General features: G+C 35.1%; 1 protein-coding gene across 6 annotated transcripts in view; it reads right to left on the reverse strand.

Annotated features, from left to right (window-relative positions):
* LOC132697708 (hemicentin-1) overlaps positions 1-15,822 on the reverse strand; it is a 405,569-nt gene that overhangs the window by 97,240 nt on the left and 292,507 nt on the right. For all 6 annotated transcript variants that reach the window (XM_060663290.1, XM_060663291.1, XM_060663292.1 and 3 more), the window contains exon 3: positions 11,351-11,505. In XM_060663290.1, the coding sequence (XP_060519273.1) occupies positions 11,351-11,505 (155 nt within the window). The remainder of the gene's footprint in view (positions 1-11,350; positions 11,506-15,822) is intronic.

A 15,822-nucleotide genomic window follows, 5' to 3' on the forward strand; every position in this document is an offset into this window, starting at 1 on the left:
AAGATCAGCTAACTTCTTATATTAATAAGGTCGAATGTCTTTGTGCTGGTCAGTTTGGATTTAGGAGAAGGTGTTCGACGATCCAAGCAGTGTCTAAAGTTGTGAGTGGGATAGTTGAGGGCCTCGAGGGGGGTGAATTAGTTGGTTTGACCTTGAGTGATCTCTCCAGGGCCTTCGACTGTGTTTCTCACCAGCTTCTTATTAAAAAGCTATACACATATGGTATACGAGGTCTGCCCTTAGATCTTATAGCGTCCTACTTGCAGGGCCGACAGCAGTTTGTAGAATACCAGGATGACCGTTCATCACTTGAATCAGTAGTAAGCGGGGTGCCCCAGGGTTCAGTCCTGGGCCCGCTACTATTTACAATCTACATAAATGACCTTTATCATTTCTTGGCCCCCAATCAGTGCGTGATGTTTACCGACGATACATCCTTCACTACATCTGCTAAGAGTGTCGAGGAGTTGTCCGTTAGGGTTGGCATGTTGGAGGACAGGGCTAATGTCTATTTCGAAAATAATTATCTTAAATTAAATTTAGGCCAGACCCAGAGTATTGTGTTTTCCTCCAATTGCTTGGTAAATGGTGGACAGTCCGTCAAGTTGCTTGGCATTAAGATCGATGATAGTCTAAATTGGAAACAACATCAGATCTGAAAAATTGATTGTTCAGCAACGACTGCAACAGCTTCGACGACTGAGAGGCCTGATAGGAACAAGGACTCTGCTTATGGTCTATTTTTCTTTGTTGTATTCACACTTATGCTATGGCACGGTACTGTGGGGTGATTCCTCAGCTGCTGTGGAGATTTTTAGAATGGAGAAAAGGGCCATTTGAGTCGTTGCTAATATAGGATATAGGGACCATTGTCAACCTTATTTTAAAAAATTCAAAGTGATGCTCCTTCCTTGCATCTATATCTACTACCAGTTATTAGAGATACAGAGAACGAAAGGAAACTTTAGCGCTAATTCCGATTGCCATGCCTATTCAACTCGTTCGGGGGATCTCCTTAGACGGCCTAGGTTTAGACTGAGGAAGTCTGAGAACAACTCATTGAACCTGAAATTGTATAATGTTTTGCCAGGTACCGTGAAAAAGATGAGCAATAGAAAATTTAAACATACTATTAAAGAATTCCTGCAACGTCATTGTTTTTACTCCCTGAGAGCATACATTGACACTGTCACTGGTATCGATGCGCTATAAAACTGTATAGTACTGTCTAATTTTGTTTGTATTAGATGAGTGTTTTTATGTTATTTATTAATTTGATTTTATTGCACTTGAATATCACTTCTGACTTGCTACAATTGTACGTCCCTTTTGTACGAAACGTAGTCAATAAATGAATCTATCTATCTATCTATCTATCTATCTATCTAATGGATTCCCCCGGTGTTCAAAATTAAAGTTTAATGTACAGGTGTTCTTACCCCCCTTAACTCAGAAACTACGAACGATAGAAAATAGAAAAGTTGCACAGATTGGTCTAGATTTTCGTATTTCTTAACTTTCGGAATATGAGTCATGGATGCTCTTTGAGCAGGAGCTTTCCGGTACTGTTTCTTGAACCGTGTACATGCGGCTTAAGGGAACAGTTTATCGGTTTCAAATCCAAACACAAAAAAAAATTGCCCTGTTGATGGATGTCGCCCAAGAAACATTAACTAACATCGAAATCAGGAAAGTTGACGACTCCGTGATAATAATGACACCAGCATATGCCATAACAATACGCTTGGTGTCATTGCTAGCGTCTTTTTTCAATAACACAATAAAAATTATTCTAACAGTCTTTGATTAATTTGCGTCACTGTCAACAAACCACAAACCAAACAAACTGATAACAGAGCAATTATTATTCCTTTATGGTCGCTTAGGTAGAGCGGGTGAAAGACAACATGTAAAGATTATGAAATATTTCCAAACGGAATTGTTTGTTTACTGTCAGAGCGTAGGTCCAAAATAGTTGTCCATAAACTAGTATCCTTTTTTTCATAAAAATGAAATAGGTCTATCTAATTGAAAGTTTTTGACGACTTGTATTTTATTATTATTTTTACAACAACAGTACATTTAGAATTGAATCTTGACAGGTTTGTAAACTACTTGAAAAACCAAACTGGCCCGGGACCCTCCCGTTGGATTCAAAACTGAAACCACCATAAAAGTAGAGACAGAAATTTTTACACATGACTCTTCTTCTTTTCGCCATCCGAAGTGCGCACTTTACAAACATCAGGCTTTTGATGGAAAAAAGTAATAGGGTACTCCACACTAAGTGAATTGTATCTATCAAATCAAAAGAAAATACTTTATCATAGCAAGTAAATAATTTTTTGTTTCACACTGATGGATTTGCTTTTTGCGATTTTTATAAGAGAATTTTTAAAAAGTTAGATTTTTATGAATTTGCTATATATAGAAAATATTGATATGGAATTTCAATAATAGATACACCCCATTCTCCAGTATAAACGCGCGAAAGACAAGACCCATCATTAATTTTTTATCATGTGGTTGTCATTTCAGTTTACATCCAGTTCACTAAATTCAGAGCCATTAAAATGTCTTTCAGCGCTAAACAAGGTGGATTCGGTGCTATTTCAAAATTTTTGTCATAAAAAACGTACCTAGGTTCTGGAATATTATTAACTATAAGGTGGGGCTTACTTCGTTTAAAAATGAAAAGGTTAGACGAGCTCTCCAAAAAAGGATTAGCTAAAAGAAAATTTTTACTGTAAACCAACTTTTTTTCATAGAGAAGGTATTTTTGTGATGCTTGAAACTTTAGCGATTATCCTAATGCAACTTATAACCGCGATATAACCCTCCGATAATCTCTTTTGTAATTATTATTATTATTATCATACACAGTATTTCGAAGTAGCTCGCGCACGGCGATTGGAATTTGGCGCCCGGTCGGAATTTCATCTCAATTTCTGCCGCGGGCGCAAAAGCGAAGGAATTTCATTTTCACGCGAATCTGAATTCCTTTTCCCCGTAACAGCTTCTTCTTTTAAACCCCGTTAGGGTCGCGGCGGCGCCGACGCCGACGGATCGTTGCCGAACGCACCGCGGACCAGCTTTTTGCTTCACCCATTTTAACCCCACGGTCCCGTTCATGCAAAACTTTACTTTTCCATTCCCGTCGTCGTTCGGGCTACGAATAATCCGCGGTCCCCAATTAACCGGTTAATTGCGTCGGAAAGCGTCGGGACGCGTCTCGCGTGCGTTCCGGGATTTTGCCGCCCCATAATCCCGCTCCGGGATTGACTCCCGAATAACCGGGATTAAATAGGGAACGCGGCGGCGATCGGGATCCGGTTTTGTTGCCGTCGATGTCCGGAATGACGAACGAACGAAAAGTTTCAAGAATTGTGGCCATTATTTTGGGGGTAGCGCCTGGATTCGTCGAGTCCCCTCGGTCCGACGAAAAGTTGCACATTTTTTGTTTGAAAAGTATATCAAGCAAATATTATTAGTAAAATAAATAAAAATTGGAAAATAATAATCGATACAAAAAAATTATTAATTTTTCAAATATCGATCCCTAACCTCGTTGCTTGCATATTGTTGATTAATTATATTTTACTTTTTATTTTTGAAGATTCTTGTATTTTTTGGGCTGGGTATCGGTATTACTACTTTATAGGAAATGTAAGTATTATCTAGATTGAGCCTTTTATTTGTGTTGTGTTCAATGGTTAGACCTTTACTTTATATCTACAATTGGCAGTAGTGAAAAAACTGGTTCAGAGAGGGCCAAATAAATCTATCTAATGGATTAGTCACAATTTTGACAAAATCAAAGATTACTGTTCTCGCGTACGTTGTGCCTATCTGCCGATTTGAGGCTGCACTGATTTTGTTAATATCTTTTATCGCGCATGGAGAATTCAGTCGTCATAAATAATGCTAAACATTTAATAATCAATTAATTAAAAGATAAACATCTCAAAATTTACGACTCTCAATAAAACCGATTTAAAAATACATGAATTTATTTTATTTAAATTTATTAGGTTGACACCGTAAAAGATTTTTAAGGCGGCCTGTATATTTATACTTTTTTGTGTTGTGTTAAAGAACTGAATGCATTACATAAAAATTCAATGACGCCTTTAGATAAAAACTTTCAACATTAAAAAAAGGAGTGAACAAGACCTTATTTTCAGAACAATATTTTCCGGAAATGCCCATCAAATTATTCACAGTGCATCACGCTGCCTTTTTGCAGAAATTTTTTATTTTCTGTAAGTTAATGGTTTCTGTATGTGGGCGATCGCGTCAAAAATATAATTTTTACTTATTTTTCAAATTTACAGGAATAGTATTATGGACGGAAGTCTGAAACGATAACAATATCAATTTCGATAAAAAATTTCACGAAATCGCCACTTACCGTACAAAATTAAATTATTTATACGCCTTCTTCAGAGTATATCATTCTAGGTGCGTTGCGATCCTGAAGGTTTTGCAGTTCGACTCCCGCTAAAGATGACAACACTTTTACTGGCAACTTATTAGTCTTGAAGATGTAGATATTATTGTATGTGTGATTATCTTTCTTAATCTTTAAGAGACTTCTTTACACGAGACAATTCAACTAATCTTCTAGGATTTGTTGTAATACTGCATGACATAGGCCTATACAATTACAAATGTAATTTAAAGAGTTCAGCAGAAAATTGACTTTATTTGAAATATTTGCTATTTACAGATTGTATTTCAATGATAATATCACTCACTGCGAGTAGCAATTTATGTTTTCTAATAAATTAACATTTGTATTAGAAAATGCTGACCGTCCAACCCAAAGTATGATTCATAGATCAACTGTACAATAGCACTTCAAACATTACATTATGTTACTTTTAAAAGCATAAATACAGTTTACGAAGGCTGTTTGAATATGAGGATTAAATAATTGAGCGAGTAGATCATTTTAAGGACAAAATCAATTTTTTTTCAAAAATTTTAACTGCATTTGTCGCCACTAACTAGGTAAACAGGTATTTTAGAACTTAATAAACAACATTTAGTTTATTATATTTTTGCAATAAATACGACTACAACATTGAAGATCGTAGTTTTGGCAATTATTTACCTATAAGCAACTTTATATTTTTTTGTATTAGATCATAGTCGGAGCAAATATGGTGGGGACTTTTTTTATTGTTCGTCGCTCGGCAGAAACCACTGTGCGGCGTGAGAAAACGACATACTTATTCCCAACGGGGTAAAGGAAAAACGAACGTACTGGCGAGCTTTACAATGCGACGAGGACCGGAAACAGTCTAATGCCGCGCATATGCCGGTTCCGGGATCCGGTTTAACGGGCCAATGAACAGGCGCCGTGTTGCGCTTAAGTGCGTTGCGAAGTTTGCCGAAGGTATTCGATGTGCGAAAATCCGGACTAGCCATTGTTTTTCTTGCGGCCGCCGCAGCTGACGCTGTGCCCGGAAATGTTCCGGCATTGCGAATTTTAAAAAGGGGAAACTGCGAAATACGCATGCAAATTGCGGCAAGCGTCGTAACCGGCATTAAATTTTAAAAGCGATTTTTCTCTGAAATTTTTCACATATATATTTAAATAAACTGGTGTAAGGGCGCATCAATTCTAAAGTCGAAAGTTGTCGTCTAAAGTAGCGAAATAACACTTAAATACTCTAGTTAAAACCATATTTCGATAGTTCGAATAAAGAGAATTTAGTTGTCATAAAGTTTTAAAAATATTTTGAACTGAGATGGCTTTTCACGAAATTATATATTTTTACATGACAATTGTTTGGACAACACCGGATCTTTATCAAATGTTGATTTGATAAACTTTTAGTTCTTATTTATTTTTTAAATACTTTTTTCTGACATTTTTTTTTCATACTTTTGAATTTCACACAACTGCGAACGCAAGCTTGGTTCGGCTCTCGAATCTCAACTCTAGACCATTCTCCTCTGCCATGTTACTGTTTTATTAGTATACGATCGAACTTCAAAGCTAATCAAAAATGCATAAACCAAAAAGAGAAACGATATGTGGCTCCGTTACCAATGGTGATCAATTTATCACTACTATAATTACTACTTACTTCTTCGGAGACGTGAAAAATACTTCTTCAGAACTGGATGGGAACAAATGGTTACCAAACTTCCCCAAAACCGCCTCTGCCATACTACTATTCAAATATCCGGATTCCGAATGAGTTTGGAATTTAATACGCTTCCTCCGCGAATATCCAAAGTGTTAATTTCCACCCAACTATTCAAAAAGCATTGCCGTAGAATGGTTCATTACTGGGAGCTCTTTAAGGAGTGTTAAGGATGCAGGAACCTGCTGCGCAGGAATTCCTGATATCTGAGTGCTATCCGCTGTGATGTTAAGAAGGATATGACACAAAAGAGTGTTAGTTCGTGCAACTTCAAACTTTTGCAGATTCATATCGCGACTGATGTTTTTTTCGCAATGTTTTCCACTTACAAAACGTTCCAATTCGTATGAAAAATACGATTGCTACGAAAACGTTTGCGGGACAGGGGCGGCATCTGTCTACTATAAAAGGGAAAGCGAGACCGCAATCGGGATTATTATGAAGTGCGAGGATCGGGTTTTGTGTCGAAAGAAACATTTTTCCCTTCCGGCATTTGTATTAAAATGGAGGGGAAGTCACTTTGGAAGTGTCAGGAACATTAATAAAAACGAGGAACTGCTTTTATGTCGACGGATACGCTTTTCTTTTGCGAAATTGGTGATTTAAAGGTCCAGCTCCAGTTCACGGGACAATGTTCACCTTTTGTAATATTCATTTTTGATATTGCTTTAAAGTTAGATACTATATAAGACTTCAAAAAGTTATTCAGATTAAAGATTTAGGCATCGGACTCAGAGTTAACATTTTGCATGTAGAGAATATTGAAAAAAGTGGCCTAAGAAATCTCGGTTTTGCATTAAAGGCTTTCGCAACCACAAATCATTCGTTTTTTCTAATAACGCCATCAGATTACTCCTAGAATGCCATTGCGTGGAATCCAATATATCGCAAGTATGTCGATCGAGTAGGAATGGTCCAAAAAAAGCTTCGTATAGTGTTTTAAATTGAGGTCACTTGAAACAAGTAGAAATTGCTCAGATGTAATTTTTCCTTATAAAATTGTTAACAATCCTATTGAGTAAATTTTCTGTAGAAATTACTTATTTTTTCAATGTGAATTTATAACAACAGTATTTTTCTAACCAGCGAAGGTACTGAATTTGTTTAAAAAAAATTCTCATCCCTCAAAACGTTTAGTTTGTCTGCGTTCAATGGGATTTCATTGAGATGTGATAAGTTCCGTTTCGTTGCGAAACGAAGTTTTCGGATATTTGGCACCAACATCGGCAGCGTCTATGACCTACGCACATGATCGGGCAATAACGATTTGAAATTCGTAGTATCTCGCACTATATCCGCCATCAGAACTGTTTGTAGCGACACAAGGGGGCGTGAAAACTGACACACGGATACATATATCCAGGCAAGCACACACACACACACACACACACACACACACTCGCGCACGCACAGATCTGACAGACCGTAATATGTGTGTATCGGTTCAGAACTAAACACGTCAAACTGTATTGATGATGTTCCGGTTTTGTGTGCCAGCAATGGGGTCGATACGATCCGAATACGACATATACGTATTAGACAAGCAGCCAGTTAATTTGGTAGAGGCAAGGATGGGTTTACAAAGTCCAAGATTTATAGTTATACTCTAATTAAATATCAATAATTAAAGGGATGATTTTTGGGTCAATTCTATAAAGAAAACTTCATATATGAAAGTATGTCCTTTTGAGATACATAAAGTTTTAAAAAATAAAATCTTTTTTTTTTAATATCTGTAATGCCACTTTAGATATTTAATGAAGTGTGTATACTATGTATCAAGAGACGTTATATAATCTACCACAATTTTGTTAAAATATACCAGTGGCGGACGTACTGAATTTCACTTGTATATTATGGCAGACATTGATGGCAGGCCACTGATTTCTCTTAAAAATAAAAATTATTCTCACAATCTCCAAACATTTCTAAGGAAATTTAATTTTTTGTTTTTCTTCAATCTGATGTACGGTTTTCGTTTAAAAAAATATAAACCTCTTTCTTCTCTGCATGGTCATAACAATATCGTTCTTATGACAGCATGCGGAGAAATTAGTTTTTATTCTTGGGTGAAAACGGACTAAAAATAAATTGAGAGATCAAATCTGCTCATAAATGAATGCAAATGTCTTTTTTTTTTAAAGGAAATCAGCTGCGTGCCACTATGAAGAAATATTATTTTGTTTAATTACGTCGCCACTGCACTAGTTATATCGAGAACTTTTATTGTGAAAAATAAAATATCTATCTAAAACAAAATATCTAGGTTTTAGATACCAACAAGTGTCCATCAGAAAAAAAAATATTAGAAAATTATTCTTTTTACTTATACAGTATTAATGAAATAACATCCTAAAAAGATATAATAATAAACGATTCTTATTTTAAAAAAGCGCTACCTACTATTAACAATTTTTAACAAAATTGCCTGTTAATAAATTAATAAAAACCTTTTAAAAAGAAAGTAGAACATAGAAACAAGATAAATTGTTGAAAGTGTTCTCTACCTTGAAGGATACACTTGTTTCTGATTAAATCGCAGGAAGCTGTTATATAACCCATAAGTTCTTCTACACTGTTAACTGAGTGCGACAACCCAGAATTTTAAGATGCCCCCATTAGAAAAAGTTCAAACTATTTAAATCTGAGAGAGAACCTAGGGGTCCATGGTTGAGCTCCGCCGCGATCTACGCATCGATTATTAAATGTGTGATTTAAATATTCACTTATTGTAATACTAAAGTGGACAGGCGCATGCAACCACATTCTGTTCCTAATTAAATATGGTACTTCTTCTAGCAATATTGCCAAATCCTTTTCTAAAAACCAGCCATAATTATAGTCATTCAGCCTTTCTGGCAGGAAAAAGGTCTAATTAAGTAATTTTCAACAATTCCAGAACAAATATGTACCGAAAACTGTTCCTGATGATTAAATACTACAACTGCATGAGGGTTTTTATTGGCTCAAATATTGTTATTGTGGAAATTTCTGATTGCACTTCTGTAAAAGTTAGCTTCGTCTGTAAATAGTATTTTTTGTGCATATAAGGGGAAAATATATTTGAGGTAACGCTTGGACTCATTGAATATGAAGGGTGTACAATAGAAAATCGTGCAAAATAATCGAAACCAAGACGTGCGAGATATTCAGATTATTTCCAATTTCTCTAGCACTAAGTTCAGGGTTTTCATCAATACAATTTAAAACTGCTTCTTCATTTTTAGGAGTTCTTACTCTCCGATGATCCCCTTTCCAATGATTATTTTTCCTTGAAGTACCTGTTTGAGTCAACCTTCTATGATTATTAGGAAGGCGCTGTTGATATAATCGAATAGCTTAACCATACATAAAACGCACATCTGCCAACTCCTCATTAGTAAACTCGACCATTCTATTTTAAAATAACAATGCTCAGATATTTTAAACACCAAATTAGTAACACGCGAAGAACTGAATTCAAAAACTGATCTCAAACAACCGATCTGACAACGTAATTAATAATTCTTACAGGCAGAGCCTACTACAATGTTAAGAAATAATTATTAAGATTTGAAAAATACCCCTCACAGTTTACGTACTTCGTATTCGTACTCTTTTTTTAAGTATTTTAACAAAACAGATAGACAATTAAGTAATGATAATGATTCTCTGCTTGCTGTCATATTAACGATATTGTTATCACCATGCAGAGAAGAGCTTTTTGTTTTTTTAAGCGATTAATATGTTCCAAATTTGATTAAAGTATCTAAAGTGATATTATAGATATTGTATATTTTATTTTTGAAAGTTAAGACGCTTAGGACATATTTTCATATAAAGTTTTCTTTTTAAAATTGACCCAAAAATCGGCTGCTTAATTATTGACATTCATTTAGAAAACACTCTGCATATGATTGGATTTATTCCTTGCTGTATAAATATAAAAATAACAAAACCTTGTCGTCTATCTGTAAAACAAGCTCTAATTCGATATGAGACCTTAACAATATTTATTTTATTTTTAAAAACTGTATTACAAAAAAAATGTAACTGCGGCCAAGGAATGGCGTCCGACAATCTAAAGATTAGTGCATGAAAATGCGAGAATCGAAAGCTCCTCACATAACCACAATTTATAACAACTTGTTATAAGACAATACCAAGTTTACACCCACAACAATACCGCAATATTGTTGTTGTAAGTTATGTAGTTGTGGTGTAGTGAATGTGAAAACTTATAAGGAGTTGTCGCTCTTAATTTTATGCAGAAAGTTATAGTAAATAAGAGCTATAGACGCTAGTACGAATTAATGTTCCATTAAAGCGTAATTCGAATCTAAAAAATTAATGAATAATATTAATAAGCGCTTAATAATAAATACTAATAATGAATATCTTTTTTAAACCTAATTATTAACATTTTATTTTCTGTTATAACTAGATAAATAAAAATCAACTAATGAAAGATGGAAAAAATATCTCAAATACTAAAGAGTAAATAGTAAAAAAAAGTAAAGTAGCAAAAATATTCCATACGACTCGTAACAAAAACTACGTAGAGTACAGTACAGTACAGTATTTGTGAACGATGAGTTGTGGTTGTGATTTAGACGTGTTTCCAAACTCCGTACTCAGTATCCAGAACAATAAGTTATAATATAATAATTATAACTAAAGGTTTATTGCTTATACGTCATTACAGCGGGAACAAAAAAAAAGAGCTGCAGTAAGCTAAATGCATTTATGAAAGTCACTCATCTGGGAATTTCCCAAGTACTGCTTAAGCCTCAATATTTGTAGTGTAGTATCAGATGGCCAAACCAAGAAACCAAATTACTGAGACTGTAAGAATACCCGTTTTAGTCTACGTCTGAAAACAAAGCAGGCGTCGAAATTTCACTAATTAAGTGAGTTAATCAAATTAGTTATATTATAAAAGTGAGATATTTGAAGTTTCTTTCTGTCTTGCGGTAGCATAAGTAGATTTTTGTGTCATTCACTCTTAATGAAACGTTATTAAATAGATAAGAGGGGCACTTCTGGTATATGATGATGGTATAATAAAAACAATCATCCTGTTGGCTTCTTACTAACCAATAGGAACCCAGAAGATTTGTTAGTATTGCAGCAGCCTGTGGAAGTTTCTATGAAAAATTAACAAGCCAGGCTGGGGGTATTGTTTTTTTTGAGTCTACGTAAACTGTACTTACTCAAAGTGGTGAGGTTAACAATCTGGACCACGTCGCAGCTCTCCCTGACTTCCAAGTATGTGATCTCGCATTTGTAAATCGCCTCGTCTTCGACCCGGACGTCCGATATTTTCAAAACCGCTTCGCCACCGGACGATGGGTACTCCACCTGCATCCTGAAAACCAAAAAGACAACGATTAGCGAACACGTTTCGCAGGATGTTTAACATTGATTTGGGCAAATTTCTAATCTCCGAGATAGAGGCTACATACATTTAGGCAATATTATATACGGTTCCGCGATTGTCGGTGTGTATGTGTGTGCGTAAGCCCGCGTGCATGTGCCTATGTTCTAATACCGGATTGTTCCGGTGCGGAATTCGATCAAATCTTATTGGGGTAAATGCATTACCGCTGGATGCGCGGCGTTCGGCTTTGATCCGCCCCAGAATCCCCGGCATTCGCCTAATGAATAGTCTTTTACCAATCAATATCGACGCCGCGGTTATACGGTTATATGACTGAGCGAGATGCATGATGTGGTAAAGTACCCTAAACTAATAACCTAAGTACAACGTATTTTTGTCAGTTCCTTCACTAACATACCCAATTATTCCCCGATCGAGAGTGAGGAAAATGTAATTTGAGTCAGTTTTGTAACCTACAGCTGCGAACCACATAGAACTTGTTTTAGTAACGAGTTTCGGAGCCATCGGATGTTTTCGCAGATCATCAACACTACAAACAATATGAAATATTTCTTTGCTCCAAATATTTTCGATGGCGTTAAACGCCCAATAAAGTAGAGGAAAACACAGATATTGTGGCAGCAGTAACGAAGATTTAAGAAAACTTTCAAATTAAGTATCATTATAAAATCAGTTCCCTATACATACGGAGCACCTTTACTCAATAATTCAGGAATAAGTGATATATTTTTTTTTTAGATATTATGGTATTGCAGGTTATGTCCAGTTAGCATCTGGAGATTTGTAGAACAACTTGCTGTGACAGAGAACATTCTACGGCCTAGTCAAATTTTTAAGAAGTTCATTTTTAAATCACAGTAAAAAGTTTGGTTGGTTTTTATTCAACTTTCCATAATAATCACTGCGTTGAGATGAATAATAATAACAATAAAAATAATAATAATATTAATAATAATAATAACAATAATAATAATTGTAATAATAATAACGTACGTTTTTTGCACTTCGTATTTACATTTATCTATTAGCAGTAAACCAAAAGCACAGAAAAAAAAAGGAACTGAGAAACAATTTTTAAAAAGATCAAAGCCCAGTCCCTAATTTCATAGCTACTTATATTTTAACATATTATGATACATACTGAACATATAAATTCATTAACTGTACAGTATCTTATTAATAGAAATCTACTTCGGCTAATTATCTTTGACTAATGTTTAACGAAATGTTTTATTTTTTCTAAGAGATGCGCGCACATACCATTTGTAGTCATAGTAGAAGAATGATCTTTCAATCAATGTTTTAAAGTGTGGACATCAGTTCGGAATTTTATTCTGGCCAAGAGATATGGAGGGCGGGCACGTAAAATTTTAATATAGTAAAAAACGACTTCACGAAACTGTTTACGTTTTTCTATTGATAGCCAATTTGCCTCACGAAGTTTATATTATATGCAAACACGTCGGCTGACACCGTGGATCAATCGTAAACACGACTTTTGCACTGTCTATATTATGGTTACATCTTCTTGAGAAAGCACCAGCGAATCCATTAATCTTAAACCCATATAGATAGCCTTTTGAATGCACTTATTTACGTGGAGCATAAACCGGAAATCACTATCAAAGTTTAGTCCCAAATTAGAATGAAAATATAGCGTTTGCACTATCAACAATCGGTAGCATAAAGCCAAATATATACTTTGCCACATCCGTCATAGAACTGAGATGCATGATCGCCAGTCTTTTCAACGACAGTCGCTGAAAGAAACGGAGGATGCTTGAGCTGAGCTTCAGCTAAGAAGAAAATATTTTTTTGGATAAAACCCCGATTTCGCTTGTCGGTTCTTGTTTCTTCTTCAAATAAAAAACTAACTTTTTAGTTTCCTCCAAGCATCAAATCCAGAAACTGAAAAATTTTACATATCATTTGCATCAACTTATTTTTTACACTTTTTGTATTACCCTTTTGCCAAGAACGGCTTACTGTAAGATTTGAAAACCAAATGGAAGAGAGGTGCGTTTTCGTTTTTAAAAATACAATTCTCTTAAGAGCAACATTTGGCAGACCCATCGAGAGTTCTCTTAGTATAGTGACTTAGGTCTGGACGGCCTAGACCAACGAAAATTCTTTAAAATGTTTTTTCCTTACGAATTGGAAACGTTAATACGTTTCAGGAACCTAGTTTTTAGGCACCCGCTAGCCGTGGTAGTCATGGTACAATGAAAACTAATGTTGAAATTATAACGATATATTAATTAATTAACGAACTGACTAAAACTGCCCATCTTGATGTTCTTAAAAACAAATAATTTAAATGCTTTCTTTGTACAAAAAACATTATTCTCTTTTCTTAACTACTGCGAATTCCTATTTTCTGAATCCAATTACTCGCAACATTAGCTATGGATTTTCCGTGCGAGTAATCTCTGCCGCTCTATTTTACGGGCGACTTCGCTGCTCCGCCCCCCTCGGCGGCACCTCCCCAAGTGTCCGGCAGGGGCGTGGGTAGTCCCGTCCGCAAACTTGGATTATACATACAACTACTTCAAGTTCCTATTAAAGGTCCTTCCACGGTCTATATGGGAGCAACTATTTAATCGAATTGCCCCCGTCGTAGTTTACGGCCCGTAAGGGCGCCAACTTTGGCCCTTACGAGCGTCGGGACGGTCGCAATATACCGGCGACTTTATAAGCCGCCCCCTGGACCTGAATGGGTTCGGTTTAGCATAGTTTAGGCCATCGCCCTCGAACAATAAATGACCCGTCTGTCTACGGGCCGCCTGTGGCTAGACTTAATCTAACAAAGTATTAAAAACCAAAAGAAATATCGTTATAGATATAATAGCCGGGTTCAGATATTTCAAGCAGAAAACAAAAAACAATCAGCCAGTCGATAGGAAATTTAATTCTGAGAGGAGATTATTGAATAAATCTTCGGAAACCCATCGGCGAAATTTAAAGTAGACCGGTAAGTCATGGAACGAAGGCCGTGAGAGAAATCGTAGGTCCAATGACTGACTGGTCACGACGGGTCAGCAATGGAAGAGGGCAGTGAATATAGATTCTATAGATAAGGAGACAAATGTAATCAAACTAGAGACAACCGACTACCCCAAGGAATCTCTATCGAAGTCGTGCGGAGTGGAATCAGAGAGAGACGAACAACTTTTTAACTCAAAAATTACATACTCGTAGCTACTAATAATTTTTCAAATTGCACAGGGTTCCTCAAACTTGATGGCCTATTAGACGTTTATATTTTTAAAATATTTGGGACTTGAATCAGGCATCAACTTATTTTACTCATAATTGGACTACCCTTAATATTATGACATTTTTGGATTCCATGCAAAATTTTTAAGCTGTTAAATATGTTGAGATAGTTTGGAGATAAAAAATCATGGAAGTAATTGACTATTAATATAATTAATTAGGCTTTCAACAATTTTAGAAAAAGTATGGAATTCAGTTTACAGCTTGACATAAGATCGAAAAATTTTAAACCTTTGTATGTTAAATATGTTCAGATATTTTGGAGATAAAAAATCATGGAAATAATTGACTATTAATCTAATTGATTAAGTTTTCAACCATTTTAGAAAAAAAAAATGAAATTTAGACCTAAGATGTAAATTATAGCAGACAGAGTTTACAAAATTATGTTATATTTTATAAAATATGTATGTATATATATTTTGCAAAATACGTTAATGTGAAATAAACGTGAATTTTAATTGGAATCCCTGTATTTTATTGTGGTAATAAAATTCATTCATTCTTAATCTAAAACTGTGATACATTTTGTAAAGTATTGCATATTTTGAACTGTTTTAGAGCAAAGAATGCAATCTGTAGCAGTTTTTTTAGCGATATAATTTGACAGTTAGATAGTATTTATCAAACAATTTATTTCATTTATTGATTTATGTTATTTTGAAATGAAAAATTCAGTTTCAAACGATTTATTAAATGCATTTTATATTCAGGTTTAGTGCAATAACATTACAGCAGGAAAATGCAGTAAACTGAATGAGCTCAATCCAATCCAAATTTGTCGCTGATAAATGAAAGGAAATGCAAATTTTAACAGCAAACACACAGCTATTCAATCTACAAACTTCTTAATCAGAAGAGGCTCGTACTTTTCGGTTACAGAAATCGCAATTTCCTTTATACAAAATATAAATCGTTTTAATATGAATTCGTCACATCATAATAACAATTTTTTTAAATGCATTGTTGAATAAATACTAATTCAATTGTCAAAATATATCGTCATGG

This window comes from Cylas formicarius, unplaced genomic scaffold (assembly GCF_029955315.1).
Source record: "Cylas formicarius isolate icCylForm1 unplaced genomic scaffold, icCylForm1.1 PGA_scaffold_2__14_contigs__length_35257938, whole genome shotgun sequence".
Classification (NCBI taxonomy): Eukaryota; Metazoa; Arthropoda; class Insecta; order Coleoptera; family Brentidae; genus Cylas; species Cylas formicarius.